The following is a 15,958-nucleotide window of genomic DNA, read 5'->3' on the forward strand; positions in this document are numbered from 1 at the left end:
GTTTATTCCTCAGATGAAGCTCATGTTGAGCCTCTCCGGTACAGTTATCCATCACTGCTGTTGAATTAGCCGCTAAACTGCTGGACGCTAAAACCGAGGGGGGCGTCTGTGTGTTTACAATTCACGAAAGCAACGTGAACGTACGTGCTGCTCACACTCAGTAGAGTGAGGCAGCCTCCCTTGGCGTACATGTCTCCCAAGCTGTTTAATGACGGTAAAAAATGAAACAAAGTAAATATCCTGCATCGTTTCTCTTTTCTGTGCTGCGCTGATCAGAGCGGCGTCCCTACCTAGTGTATTTTACTTAGCAACGATCTGTTAAACAGGAATAACAGACTGTTAAATGCAAAATCAAGATGTAAATAAATATCAGATATATCAATAAATTATCGGAATACGACATTCAATAGTGCCATGTAATAAAAAAAGGTTTATCCACTATTTTTGTGAGATTTGATGTCACAGCCCATAGACTGCCTTTGGAAGTCGGTACCCAAGATGGCGCTGTGACCAGCTGCGAACGCTGTGTGACGTCACGTGATATCTATCTATTGAAGCCCCGGAATTGTCCCGAAAAAAATTAAACAAGTCTATAGGCTATTTCAAGCTTATTTGTAGCAGAAGCTCCTCTTCCTGGTTCGTCAAATTTGGACGAACCGGGAAGAGGAGCTTCGAGAAGCTTCCGTTACAAAACAAGCTTGAAACAAGCTTGAAACTATCCCTTTAATAACCCTGAGCGTCACTTCACTGCAGGCTGTAAACTGTTAGACTGATGTTCAACAACATCCAGACTGTGGAATCGGATGGTGAACACACAGTTAGTTTCCTGGATACAGGCGACAACACACAACTGTGTCGTCTCCATAGAAACACGTCTTCAGCTGTAAAGTGTGACTGTGACTCTGAGTCGGTGTTTAACGTTAATGTGCTGATGACCCGTATGGAACTTCCTGCTGATGTTTCACAGTAAAAGCAGCTCTAAGCCATCACGCACTCTGGGCTTTTATTATACACTGCAAAAACCCAAAATCTTACCAAGAATATTTTTCTTATTTCTAGTCAAAATGTCATTTCTAGTCAAAATAAATCTCATTCTACTTAAAATCAGACTCATCACATTAAAAAGCAGCTTGTTTTTAGACACTTTTTACTTCTTTCAAGCTGATTTTCACTTGAAATAAGTAGAAAAATCTGATAGTGGAGCAAGTTTTTCTTTCTTATTACAAACACAAAAAAACTTGCTTTCACTGGCAGATTTTTCTACTTATTTCAAGTGAAAATTAGTTTGAAACAAGTGAAAATGATCTCAAAACAAGTTCATTTTTAGGTGATGAGTCTTATTTTAAGTGGAAAGAGATTAGTTTTGACTAGAAATGAGACATTTTGACAAGAAATAAGACAAATATTCTTGGAAAGATGTTGAGTTTTTGCAGTGCAGTAAAAGCAGCTCTAAGCAGTCACGCGCTCTGGGCTTTTATTGTGAAGGGCTTCATCATCATCATCACATGGTCTGTTACTGAGGTTTCACCTGTGTGGCGTTCACTGACATCACGTCACTCTAATCACTCTAATTAGTCACATGAAGTCTTTTTATTTTTCTGTTTGTCAGGTTAGTTCCTTAGTGTGTTGGCGGCCATGTTGTCTCTGAGTGTCTCTCTGCTCTCTGATTGGTTGGTCACAGTGTGTGTGTCTCTCTCTGCTCTCTGATTGGCCCAGATCACCATCACAGAGACCGTCCTCTTCCTGGTCCAGTACACGTCCAAAGAGTTCGACCGCTCCGAGAAGACGGTCGCCACGGGAGACTGTTGCTACCTGAACCCCCTGGTGAGGAGGACATTCAGGTTCCTGGGTGAGTAGCCTACACTCACACACACACACACACACCACAACACACACACACACACACACACTCACACACACACACACACACACACACACACACACACACACACACACACACACACACACACACACACACACACATATGCGTTCAAAAGAGTGATACATTTACATCACTACACTGCAAAAACTCAAAATCTTAGCAAGAATATTTGTCTTATTTCTAGTCAAAACAAATCTCATTCTACTTAAAATAAGACTCATCACATTAAAAGCATCTTGTTTTTAGACACTTTTTACTTCTTTCAAGCAGATTTTCACTTGAAATAAGTAGAAAAATCTGATATTGGAGCAAGTTTTTCTTTCTTATTACAAGCACAAAAACACTGGCAGATTTTTCTACTTATTTCAAGTTAAAAAAGTGAAAATGATCTAAAAACAAGTTAATTTTTAGGTGATGAGTCTTATTTTAGGTGGAAAGAGATTAGTTTTGACTAGAAATGAGACATTTTGACAAGAAATAAGACAAATATTCTTGGAAAGATTTAGAGTTTTTGCAGTGTAAAAACCGTTTCAACCTATTCAGGGTCATAAAGGTTCATAAAGGTCTACTCCCTTTGGCTCTGTGCTAAAACAAGGGATGGCTTCATCACTTGTGTCATAGTCAGATGTGTTTACGTGAACTATCCGAGCACTGTCGTGAAACAGCTGATGGAAACGCGCAGCCGTCTACTGGCGGCAGCGCGCAGTGATACGAAGGGAGAGAAAATAGCGCCCACACTGCAAAAACTCAAAATCTTTCCAAGAATATTTGTCTAATTTCTTATCAAAATGTCTCATTTCTAGTCTAAACTAATCTCTTTCCTCTTAAAATAAGACTCATCACCTAAAAGTTAACTTGTTTTTAGATCATTTTCACTTGTTTCAAACTAATTTTCACTTGAAATAAGTAGAAAAATCTGCCAGTGAAAGTAAGTTTTTTGTGTTTGTAATAAGAAAGAAAAACTTGCTCCACTATCAGATTTTTCTACTTATTTCAAGTGAAAATCTGCTTGAAAGAAGTAAAAAGTGTCTAAAAACAAGCTGCTTTTTATGTGATGAGTCTTATTTTAAGTAGAATTAGACTTGTTTTGACTAGAAATAAGACAAATATTCTTGGTAAGATATTCGAGTTTTTGCAGTGCAGCGATTGTGACTTTTTCGTGGGGAAAGTCACTGTTGATGCATGTAACTGCTTATAGAGGCCATATAGATTCATGTCAAAAGACCCGAACTATCCCTTTAACGTACCTGGCTCAGGATGAAGCTGCTCTGCCCCCCCCCCCCGTCATGGTGGATTAGTCTCTAACACGGCTCATGTCTTAGTGTAACGTCTTCATGTCTTTAAGCCTTTAATGTTAATGATGTCACTGAGCTCTGACTTTCTATTAACGATGAGCAGTGATGAAGCTGCTGCTGCTCCTCCTTCCTCCTCCTCCTCCTCCTCTTCCTCCTCTTCTCTCCTCCTCTTCCTCCTCCTCTTCTCTACTCCTCATCCTCTTCCTCCTTCCTCCTCCTCCTCCTCCTCCTCCTCCTCCTCCTCCTCTTCCTCCTCTTCTCTCCTCCTCTTCTTCTCTCCTCCTTCTCCTCCTCCTCTTCTTCTCTCCTCTTCCTCTTCCTCCTTCTCCTCCTCCTCCTCTCCTCCTCCTCTTCCTCCTCTTCTCTCCTCTTCCTCCTTCTCCTCCTCCTCCTCTCCTCCTCCTCTTCCTCCTCTTCTCTCCTCCTCTTCTTCTCTCCTCCTCCTCTCCTCCTCCTCTTCCTCCTCTTCTCTCCTCCTCTTCTTCTCTCCTCCTTCTCCTCCTCCTCTTCTTCTCTCCTCTTCCTCCTTCTCTCCTCCTCCTTCTCCTCCTCCTCCTCTTCCTCCTCTTCTCTCCTGCTCCTCCTCTCCTCCTCCTCTTCCTCCTCTTCTCTCCTCCTCTTCTTCTCTCCTCCTCCTCTCCTCCTCCTCTTCCTCCTCTTCTCTCCTCCTCTTCTTCTCTCCTCCTTCTCCTCCTCCTCTTCTTCTCTCCTCTTCCTCTTCCTCCTCCTCTTCTCTCCTCCTCCTCCTCTTCCTCCTCTTCTCTCCTCCTCTTCTCTCCTCTTCCTCCTCTTCTCTCCTCCTCCTTCTCCTCTTCCTCCTCCTCTTCTCTCCTCCCCCTCTTCCTCCTCTTCTCTCCTGCTCCTCCTTCTTCCTCCTCCTCTTCTCTCCTCTTCTCTCCTCCTTCTTCCTCCTCTTCCTCCTCCTCTTCTCTACTCCTCATCCTCCTCCTCTTCTCTACTCCTCATCCTCTTCCTCCTTCCTCCTCCTCCTCCTCCTCCTGCTCCTCTTCCTCCTCTTCTCTCCTCCTCTTCCTCCTTCTCCTCCTCCTCTTCTTCTCTCCTCTTCCTCTTCCTCCTTCTCTCCTCCTCCTTCTCCTCCTCCTCCTCTCCTCCTCCTCTTCCTCCTCTTCTTCTCTCCTCCTCCTCTCCTCCTCCTCTTCCTCCTCTTCTCTCCTCCTCTTCTTCTCTCCTCCTTCTCCTCCTCCTCTTCTTCTCTCCTCTTCCTCTTCCTCCTTCTCTCTTCCTCCTCCTCTTCCTCCTCCTCTTCTCTCCTCCCCCTCTTCCTCCTCTTCTCTCCTCCTCTTCTCTCCTCTTCCTCCTCTTCTCTCCTCCTCCTTCTCCTCTTCCTCCTCCTCTTCTCTCCTCCCCCTCTTCCTCCTCTTCTCTCCTGCTCCTCCTTCTTCCTCCTCCTCTTCTCTCCTCTTCTCTCCTCCTTCTTCCTCCTCTTCCTCCTCCTCCTCTTCTCTCCTCCTCCTCCTCCTCTTCTCTCCTCCTCTTCCCTCCTCCTCCTGCTCCTCTTCCTCCTCTTCTCTCCTCCTCTTCCTCCTCCTCCTCCTCCTCTTCTTCTCTCCTCTTCCTCTTCCTCCTTCTCTCCTCCTCCTTCTCCTCCTCCTCCTCTCCTCCTCCTCTTCCTCCTCTTCTCTCCTCCTCTTCTTCTCTCCTCCTCCTCCTCTTCTTCTCTCCTCTTCCTCTTCCTCCTTCTCTCCTCCTCCTTCTCCTCCTCTTCCCTCCTCCTCCTGCTCCTCTTCCTCCTCTTCTCTCCTCCTCTTCCTCCTCCTCCTCCTCTTCTTCTCTCCTCTTCCTCTTCCTCCTTCTCTCCTCCTCCTTCTCCTCCTCCTCTCCTCCTCCTCTTCCTCCTCTTCTCTCCTCCTCTTCTTCTCTCCTCCTCCTCTCCTCCTCCTCTTCCTCCTCTTCTCTCCTCCTCTTCTTCTCTCCTCCTTCTCCTCCTCCTCTTCTTCTCTCCTCTTCCTCCTTCTCTCCTCCTCCTTCTCCTCCTCCTCCTCTTCCTCCTCTTCTCTCCTGCTCCTCCTCTCCTCCTCCTCTTCCTCCTCTTCTCTCCTCCTCTTCTTCTCTCCTCCTCCTCTCCTCCTCCTCTTCCTCCTCTTCTCTCCTCCTCTTCTTCTCTCCTCCTTCTCCTCCTCCTCTTCTTCTCTCCTCTTCCTCTTCCTCCTTCTCTCCTCCTCCTTCTCCTCCTCCTCCTCTTCCTCCTCCTCTTCCTCCTCCTCTTCTCTCCTCCCCCTCTTCCTCCTCTTCTCTCCTCCTCTTCTCTCCTCTTCCTCCTCTTCTCTCCTCCTCTTCTTCTCTCCTCCTTCTCCTCCTCCTCTTCTTCTCTCCTCTTCCTCTTCCTCCTTCTCTCCTCCTCCTCCTCCTCTTCCTCCTCTTCTCTCCTCCTCTCTCCTCCTCCTCCTCTTCCTCTCCTCCTCTCCTCCTCCTCCTCTCTCTCCTCCTCCTCTTCTCCTCCTCCTCTTCTCCTCCTCTCCTCCTCTCTCCTCCTCCTCTTCCTCCTCTTCTCCCTCCTCCTCTTCCTCCTCCTCCTCCTCCTCCTTCCTCCTCCTCCCTCCTCCTCCTCCTCCTCCTCCTCCTCTCTTCCTCCTCCTCCTCCTCCTCTCCTCCTCCTCCTCCTCCTCCTCCTCCTCCTCCTCCTCCTCCTCTCCTCCTCCTCCTCCTCCTCCTCCTCTTCCTCCTCCTCCTCCTCCTCCTCTTCCTCCCTCCTCCTCCCTCCTCCTCCTCCTCCTCCTTCCTCCTCCTCCTCCTCCTCCTCCTCCTCCTCCTCCTCTTCCTCCTCCTCCTCCTCCTCCTCCTCTTCTTCCTCCTCCTCCTCCTCCTCCTCCTCCTCCTCCTCCTCCTCCTCCTCCTCCTCCTCCTCCTCTTCCTCCTCAGAGTTCCCAGAGTTCATAGTGAATCTCGGTCCGTGTGTTCAGAGCAGCAGCAGCTTAATGTCTCCATGTGGAGCCGTCACAGCCTCTTCACACACTATTACACACACACACACACACACACACACACACTGCACTGCTGTGTGTGTGTGTGTGTGTGTGTGTGTGTGTGTGTGTGTGTGTGTGTGTGTGTGTGTGTGTGTGTGTGTTTCAGTCCATTTGATGCTGTGATATTGATAAGTCCTGGTGGCAGGAGAGAAGGATTAGTGTTCATGTCGGATCAGAGGATCATTAGATGCTGCAGAGATACAATATAGAGATACAGCAGTTTAATCTTGTTGGGAACTATAACGGTAGTGCTGTAGCTACCAAAGAAATGAAAACATTAGTTATTCTGCATTTTGAATGAGTGAAGCTCCAGCTGTCAGTGGAGAGAGAGTTCCTGCACATTCACCACCACGCTATGAAATAATCATGTAACATTATGTAACATTACGACACGTGAAGCAAATACTGCAATACTGCATTTCCCTCTACAACAACTCTGTGTGGTAACGTTGTGTTATTATCTCATAGCGTGGTGAATGTGCAGCTCACAACTTGTCCACCAGAGCGTTGTGGAGTTGTTGGATTGTGTATTTGATGAGTTTGATGAGGGACATTGTGTTCACTGAGCAGCTCACGTCTCTGCCCCGCCCATCTCAAAACAACATGCACCGATAATTAAAGGTATATTATACAACAAGTAGTTCCGACCAAGCAATCTGATTGGTCAATAAGACATTTAGAACGTGCTCAAATCAGCATTACAGCACGGTTGACTCATCACTGAAAATATTACTTCGCCATGTCATGTTGTTTATACATCTCCATGGCAACATGGATTTTTCCCCCTTTTATTTTCAGAAACGTCAGTTATTACTCGTGAAAATAAATCACAAACTACATTGACCTCCTGTAGGTTGTTCCTGTCAGCTGCCAAAGTCACATTTATAGAACAATATTTATTATTATTTTTTGTTAATATATTGTAAACTTCCCCGTTACAGCCGAGAGGATTGTCTCCCTCCCATGTGTGTAACGTTACAAAGTCGGAGAGACACGAGTTGTGATCGCGGTGAATATGTTTTTACACATAGGAGTCTACTGACGTGACTGATTGTGTTTCAGTTATTAGTCAGACTGTTGTGTTCACTTAGTATTCCTGCATCCAAGTTCCGCCACTAGGAGGCACTGTGAGTTAGTGAGTGAAGAAGAAGAAAGGCGGAAGTAACTACTGGCTGTTAGTTGTTGATCCTGGAGCTAAAAAGAACGTGATATTCTGCTTGTGCTACCATGTGGGAATAAACCCTGTTACAACCTTACCTACCTTTTCTTTTGGGACTCATCCACATAACAAATTGGCGACGAGTCGAACCTGCATTTGTTTTTGCGGAAGATGGCTGTAAATGCGCCGTTCCCGGATTTTTTCTTGCCTTGCCCGGGGGAGCCGGCCATTCCTTTCAAGACGTGGGTGAGGATGTTCGAAAACTACCTCCTGGTCATCCGTGCAAATGGAGACGCGTGGCCGGAAGCAAGGAGACGTGCGCTACTTCTGCATTGTCTGGGCTCGGAGGGACAGCGGATCTTTCATACTCTGCCGAACACAGGTGACGACCTAGCAGCCGCCATTGCTGCATTAAATGAACATTTTATGCCTTCCGTTAACGTGGTGGTGGAGCGCCACACGTTCAGGAAGAGAGCACAGAGACCCCAGGAGTCCATTGTACAATGCATTGCTTCACTAAGAGAGCTTGCTGCAACATGTGAATTTGCCAATGCTGATGATATGATTAGAGACCAGCTCGTGGAGCATGTGGCTAACCCCCGCATTAGGGAGAAACTGCTTCTTAAAGATAAACTGACATTAACTGATGCTATTACAATAGCCACTCAAGTTGAATCTGCCAGTGAACAAGCTAAGTCTATGGCAGGTGATCAACACTTACCTGTTCATGTTGTGAAGGCTCATGATACAGCATACAGGCCAAGACAGCCACGTAGGAGCTATTCTGCAAAACCTGCTAATAAACCTGCCTCGACCTCATCTGCACATGCTTGCTTCCGTTGTGGTTCACAAAAACACCTGGCCAACTCACGTGAATGCCCAGCAGCCAAAGTAACGTGCAGAAATTGTAATAAAAAAGGACACTTTGCACGTGTGTGTCAATCTCAGCAAACTCAGGCAGTGAAAGAGGTTGAAATGCCTGAATACACGCTGCTGCTGGTGGATGGAACAGACTCTCCGGATAGAATACAGTGCAAAGTGGACATTCAGACTGCAAAGACAATTCAAACAATGAAACTGACTGTGGATACGGGTGCTGCTGTTTCTGTTCTGCCTCGATGCATCTATGAGGAGCATTTCAGAGAAGCTCCACTCCATCAATCCTCTGTCCGACTGGTGACATATTCCAAGACCCCTATCAAAGTGTTAGGATGCATGAAAGCGACTGTACACATGGATGGCATTAAAGGCATGGCAAATTTCTATGTGGTGGACTCAGGAACTGCACTGATGGGACGGGATTTAATATCTGCCCTTCGCCTGCGCATTGAGGACAACACTGTACACCCACCAACTGCTTCACCTCCTCCTCTGCTCCCTACAGCTGCAGTGGCCTCTCTCACCTCACAGCCAGCCTCTCCTGCAACCGTAGGATGCGCCAAAGGGTTCATGCATAAGGTAAAAGTCACACAAACAGCTGTACCTGTGCGTCAAAAGCTACGGCGCCTTCCCTTCTCAGTGCGAGCTGCTGTGTCAGAGGAGCTCAATCGACTACTTTCTGCTGGTGTGATAGAACGCATTGAAGCCTCTCCGTGGGTCTCACCGATAGTAGTCACACAAAAGAAAACGGGAGGTATTCGAATGTGTGGAGACTTTCGAGAGCCGAACAAAGCAATCATAGTAGACAGCTACCCTCTCCCTCACATGGAGGAATTGCTCTCGACACTTTCAGGTGCGACTGTATTTTCAACTATTGACCTGGAGTGTGCGTATCACCAAGTGCTGCTGCATCCTGAGAGTCGGGATTTAACTGCTTTCATCACACATGAGGGACTGTTTCGTTATTGCAGAGTTCCTTATGGTCTGGCTTCAGCTCCAGCAGCATTTCAAAGACTGATGGCGACAGTGTTGAGTGGTGTGCCTAATGTACAGTACTACCTGGATGACATAATCTGCTATGGACGCACGGCACAGGAGCATGACACAGCTCTGGAAACTGTACTGCAACGCCTTAAAGATGCAGGCTTGCACCTGAATGAAAAGAAATGCCACTTTCGCCAAACCAGCTTAAAGTTCTTGGGACATTTAGTGACAGCAAGAGGCATTCAGCCTGACACTGAACACCTACAAGCCATTACACAGGCTCCTGCTCCCAAAAATGCCTGCAGCCTGCGTTCCTTCTTAGGCATGCTGTCTTGGTATGGAAAATTCATACCTAACTACGCCACAGTGGTAGAACCACTCCGTGCCTGTCTGCGTCAAGATGCCACATTTGAATGGACTGATGAAGCTCAAGAATGCTTTCTTCATGTGAAACAGCTACTGGTGAATAGCCCTGCCCTTGCTTTATTTGACCCGGACTTTCCAACCATAATCTCAACTGATGCATCAGATTATGGTCTTGGTGCTGTATTCACTCAGCTGCATCCAGATCACACAGAACGAACAGTGGCGTTTGCATCAAGGACGCTGACGCCGACTGAGAGGAAATATTCAACTGTCGAGAAAGAGGCTCTCGCGTGTGTCTGGGCAGTGGAAAAATGGAGGACTTACTTGTGGGGCCGGAAATTCACACTGCGCACCGACCATCAGGCCCTCACAACACTCCTCTCAACGAAAGGGACTGATAGAGCAGGGATGCGCATTGCAAGATGGTCTGCGCGCCTTCTCTGTTTCACTTATGACGTTGTTTATCGGGCTGGTTCACTCAATCACACAGCCGACTGCCTTTCACGCTTACCTCTGCCTGCTGCCTCTCCTCTCCTTACAGACTCTGATCCTGAACTCGTGGCTCTGCTGTCAACATGTCCTGTCTCTGTGACTGCTGGTGAGTTTGAGGATGCTTCCTCCTCCTGCTCTGAACTTGCTTCTCTGCGTGCACAGATCCTCCAGCAGTGGCCAGCTTCTGTGAAAGCCGTGGAGCCAATTCTGCAGCCTTACTTCAAGATGAGGCATGAACTGTGTGTGAAGGACAATTTGGTGTTTCGAGGGACACGCCTTGTGGTGCCCGCCTCTTTGCGCCACACACTCACTGCTCTGGCTCACGAAGGTCATCAGGGCATTGTGAGAACAAGACAGCGCCTGCGAGAGTTGTACTGGTTCCCTGGAATGGATGCACTGGTACGTTCTCAAATATCTGCATGCTCAGTGTGTCAAAGCTCTGACAAGTCTGCAAAGGTTTTTGAGGCACCGCTGCAACCTGTGTCTCTGCCTGAAGGCCCCTGGAAGAAATTGGGCATGGATATAGTTGGACCTTTTGAAAATGCAACTTACGACTGCAGGTTTGCAATCACACTCACCGATTACTACTCAAAATGGCCCGAAGTAGCTTTTGCACCATCTGTCACCACGGTAACTGTGCTTGGATTTCTCAGCAGTGTGTTCAGCCGGTGTGGTGATCCAGAGTCCCTGGTCACTGACAATGGACCGCAATTTACATCTGCTGAATTCTCATCATTCCTGAAAGAAAGAGGAATCACTCATATCCGCTCCTCTGTGTACCACCCAGCTGCTAACGGTGCAATAGAGCGGTTTAACAGAGTCTTCAAAAGCTGCATCCAGGCCACAATGCTTCAAAACAAAGCATGGAAAAGAGCTACGGCTGATTTCCTACAAGTGTATCGTGCTACACCACACGCCATGACGGGTGCATCACCGTTCGAGCTGATGCATGGCCGCAAGATGAGAACAAAGCTCGACGTGCTTTCTCCTCCTGCCATGACAGCACGTGATGATGTGCTGCGTCAGAGAGTGTCCCTTCGACAAAAGCACATGAAGAAGTACTTTGATACCAGACGTGGAGTTCGCACTCCTTCATTCAGAGAGGGAGACAAGGTGCGGGTGCGCAAACCTGTACATGTGTTAAAGGGACATCAGAAATTCTCTGCCCCCATCATGATCAAAAAGCAAGTGGGTCCGAGCACCTACATCTTGGATGATGGAAAAACATGGCATGCTTCTCATCTGACTTCAGTACCCGCTGAGCTTCCTGAAAACTCGGCTCAGCCAGAAACTGAAGTTGGAGGAACAGTTGAGCCTGGAAATGTGCAACAGACCGGAAGTCGTCCTGTTAGAGCACATAACCCACCAGCTTGGCTCAAAGACTATAAGACTTAAAAGGAAGAAAAAAAAAAAGAACAATGTGGTTACAATGATGTGTTGTGATAATGTTCAAAATAAGTTGCTTAAAAGAAATTAATGATTGAGCTGAATGTTATTAGATCTTCTTACTGTGTTGTGAGAAAGGAAGAATAGTTAAAAGGAACAAACACAATGTTGTTGATTCTGTTGACACAAAGAAGCAGTCTAGGTTGAAACATATGCTGTGTATTAATCTTAATTTCATTAATTGGTCTCAGGTGTAAAGACCTTTGAGAGAGAATTGACAAGTAAAGGATTTATGTTTTCTATATTACATTACAGCTGAAGGAAGAACTGTTCTTAAGTAAAGGGGGGATGTTGTGTTCACTTAGTATTCCTGCATCCAAGTTCCGCCACTAGGAGGCACTGTGAGTTAGTGAGTGAAGAAGAAGAAAGGCGGAAGTAACTACTGGCTGTTAGTTGTTGATCCTGGAGTTAAAAAGAACGTGATATTCTGCTTGTGCTACCATGTGGGAATAAACCCTGTTACAACCTTACCTACCTTTTCTTTTGGGACTCATCCACATAACACAGACCCCATTTATTTCCATGGAAACGGGAAGCACACTCGCAAAAAACTTTAAATTTTGAGAGCAAAATGTCCGTCAACATGAATATTTATTTAATTATACGCTTTATTTTGTTGGTAATTGTTGTATAATCGCAATATTACCCTCGAGGGTGTGCTTAAACGTAATTTGAGCACTTCGGTGATGCTTGCGGACCTCGGCGCAAGCGCCTCGGTCCTGACCGCATCACCGTCGTGCTCAAATGACGTTAAAGCACACCCTCTCGGGTAATATTGCTTAATTAATATTTGTCTTATTTCTAGTCAAAATAAATCTCATTCTACTTAAAATAAGACTCATCACATTAAAAAGCAGCTTGTTTCTAGACACTTTTTACTTCTTTCAAGCAGATTTTCACTTGAAATAAGTAGAAAAATCTGATAGTGGAGCAAGTTTTTCTTTCTTATCACAAGCACAAACAACTTCCTTCCACTGGCAGATTTTTCTACTTATTTCAAGTGAAAATTAGTTTGAAACAAGTGAAAATGATCTAAAAACAAGTTCATTTTTAGGTGATGAGTCTTATTTTAAGTGGAAAGAGGTTAGTTTTGACTAGAAATGAGACATTTTGACAAGAAATAAGACAAATATTCTTGGAAAGATGTTGAGTTTTTGCAGTGTATGACTATAGGGGTTATTATGGTGAGAGGCGAGGATCTGACTAAATGTTGAACTGTCCCTTTAAAGTGATTTTAAACTAGTGATGTCAGAAGGGAACAGGAAGTCTGACGGAGGATTTGTGTCTGTTTTGATGAGATCACTGAGTGAGTGATGAGGTCACACCGCTGATCTGGGAGCAGCCTGAGTCACGTCTCGGTCCAGATGTTCAGACCCTGAGGACAGAAACATCTGGACAGCAGTGTGTTTGTGTGTGTGTGTGTGTGTGTGTGTGTGTGTACGTGTGTGTGTGTTTGTGTGTGTGTGTGTGTGTGTGTGTCCATGACAGAGGACGAAGACGAGCCGAGGGACGGACTCAGCGAGGACACGTCACGTCCTCACAGATGTGTGAACAGCTGTTCGTCGTGTGACATCATCACCTCCAGCTCCAACACACACGACTGCACTGCAAAAACTCTAAATCTTTATATAGAATATTTATATATAAGAATATTTGTCTTATTTCTTGTCAAAATGTCTCAATTTTAGTCAAAACTCATCTCTTTAACTTGTTTTTAGATCATTTTCACTTGTTTCAAACAAATTTTTAATTGAAATAAGTAGTAAAATCTGCAAGCAGGTTTTTTTGTGCTTGTAATAAGAAAGAAAAACAGATTTTTCTACTTATTTCAAGTGAAAATCTGCTTGAAAAAAGTAAAAAGTGTCTAAAAACAAGCTGCTTTTAATGTGATGAGTCTTATTTTTAGTATAATTAGATTTGTTTTGACTAGAAATGACATTTTAACTAGAAATAAGACAAATATTCTTGGTAAGATATTGAGTTTTTGCAGTGTGACACAGCAGCTGATGACCTTTGTTCCATTATTAGGTTGTTATTATTATGATTATGATTATGATTATTCCAACAGTCACCGGGGCTCTGAGCCTTTTGTCGGTCTGCAGCTCTTTTACCCACAATGCCGCGCTGCAGCTGAGAGCCGAGTTGTGCGACTGCAGCTGCTCCCAGATCCTCTTTGTGTTTTCTCTCTGTGCTCATGTCAAGTGTTCACACGTGATCCGCTCCGTGTGTGTGTATGTGTGTGTGTGTGTGTGTTCGTTCATGCACGTGTTTGTTTCCACTTTTTTTTTTTTTTTACATCTGCAGCAGCTCGACCCCCCCAACCCCCCAACCCCCCCTCTCCTCTCCTCTTTCTTTACTTTACATAATGACTCAGAGGCCGAGCTGTTTGACGAAGATTAAATTTAGAACAGAGCCCAGGGTCTCTGTGTTTTTACCTTCATGTGTTTCAGTGCTGCTTGTTGAACTTTAGATTGGGGCATGTGTGTGTTTGTGTGTGTGTGTGTGTGTGTCAGTGCCATTATGTAAAACCAGTGAGTTAATCTAAATGTGAGCGAGGGCCTGGGGGTCACAGGGTTAAAGAAGCTCCAACACCTTCACTCTGTAGTAACTCCATCACATCAGTGTTCATCACATCTAGATGAACTCTGGGACAGCGTGTGAACGTGGTTAACACTAACCAACCAAACCAACTGTCACCTCTGGTGTTTTTTATTCTTCTTTAGGTCTGAAAAACCAAAAGCCTCTGTCTCCATAGTGACAGAGGTTAACTCTGGCGTTTAGACTTAATGTGGAAAAGACGTGAAGATAAATGTCACATAGGCCTATGTTCATGGAATAGACTACTAGGCTACTTGTTACAGACTGGTTGCAACATGTGAACACTGTAACAACTAACTAACCCACTAACTAACAAGCTAACTGACTGACTGACTGACTAACTAACTGACTGACTGTTTGACTAAGTGGCCAACTAACAACTCACTAACCAGCTTACTAACCAACTAACTAACCGACCGACCAACCAACCAACCAACCAACTAACCGACCACCCGACTAACTAACTAACTGACTGACTGACTGACTAAGTGGCCAACTAACTTACTAACCAACTAACTAACTCACTAACCAGCTTTCTAACTAACTAACTAACTAACTAGCCAACCAACTGACTGTAGTGGCCAACTAACTTACTAACCAGCTCACTAATTAACAAACTAACTAACTACTTAGGCCTACTCACCAACTAACTAACCAACTCATTAACCAGCTTACTAACTAACTGACTAACTAACTGACTGAGTAAGTGGCCAACTAACTACTAACCAACTCACTAACTAACTAACTAACTAACTAACTGACTAACTAACTAACAGACTGAGTGGCCAACCAACCAACCAACCAACTAACTAACTAACTGACTGAGTGGCCAACCAACCAACCAACCAACTAACTAACTTACTCACCAACTAACTAACCAACTCATTAGCCAGCTTACTAACTAACTGACTGACTAAGTGGCCAACTAACTTACTAACCAACTCACTAACTAACTAACTAACTAACTAACTCACTAACCAACTACCTAACTAACCAACTCACTAACCAGCTTACTAACTAACTAACTAACTAACTAACTGACTGACTGAGTGGCCAACCAACCAACCAACTAACTAACTAACTGACTGAGTGGCCAACCAACCAACCAACCAACTAACTAACTAACTAACTAACTGACTGACTGAGTGGCCAACCAACTAACTAACTAACTAACTAACTGACTGAGTGGCCAACCAACTAACTAACTAACTAACTGACTGACTGACTGACTAAGTGGCCAACCAACCAACTAACTAACTGACTGAGTGGCCAACCAACCAACCAACTAACCAACTAACTAACTGACTGAGTGGCCAACCAACCAACCAACCAACTAACTAACTAACTAACTAACTGACTGAGTGGCCAACCAACCAACCAACCAACTAACTAACTAACTAACTGACTGACTGAGTGGCCAACCAACCAACCAACTAACTAACTAACTGACTGAGTGGCCAACCAACCAACCAACCAACTAACTAACTAACTAACTAACTGACTGACTGAGTGGCCAACCAACTAACTAACTAACTAACTAACTAACTGACTGAGTGGCCAACCAACTAACTAACTAACTAACTGACTGAGTGGCCAACCAACTAACTAACTAACTAACTAACTGACTGACTGAGTGGCCAACCAACTAACTAACTAACTAACTAACTGACTGAGTGGCCAACCAACTAACTAACTAACTAACTAACTGACTGAGTGGCCAACCAACTAACTAACTAACTAACTAACTGACTGACTGACTGACTAAGTGGCCAACCAACCAACTAACTAACTGACTGAGTGGCCAACCAACCAACCAACTAACCAACTAACTAACTGACTGAGTGGCCAACCAACCAACCAACCAACTAACTAA

The 15,958-nt window shown here is 45.3% G+C and overlaps 1 protein-coding gene across 1 annotated transcript in view; it reads left to right on the forward strand.

Moving 5' to 3' along the window:
• Nucleotides 1-15,958, forward strand: part of plppr5b (phospholipid phosphatase related 5b) — a 69,219-nt gene that overhangs the window by 21,210 nt on the left and 32,051 nt on the right. Inside the window, exon 2 of the mRNA XM_085762736.1 lies at nt 1,717-1,849. Coding sequence (XP_085618862.1) covers nt 1,717-1,849 — 133 coding nt within the window. The remainder of the gene's footprint in view (nt 1-1,716; nt 1,850-15,958) is intronic.

The sequence above is a fragment of the Trachurus japonicus genome, chromosome 20, assembly GCF_045865225.1.
Source record: "Trachurus japonicus isolate A0001 chromosome 20, Traja_1.0".
Lineage (NCBI taxonomy): Eukaryota > Metazoa > Chordata > Actinopteri > Carangiformes > Carangidae > Trachurus > Trachurus japonicus.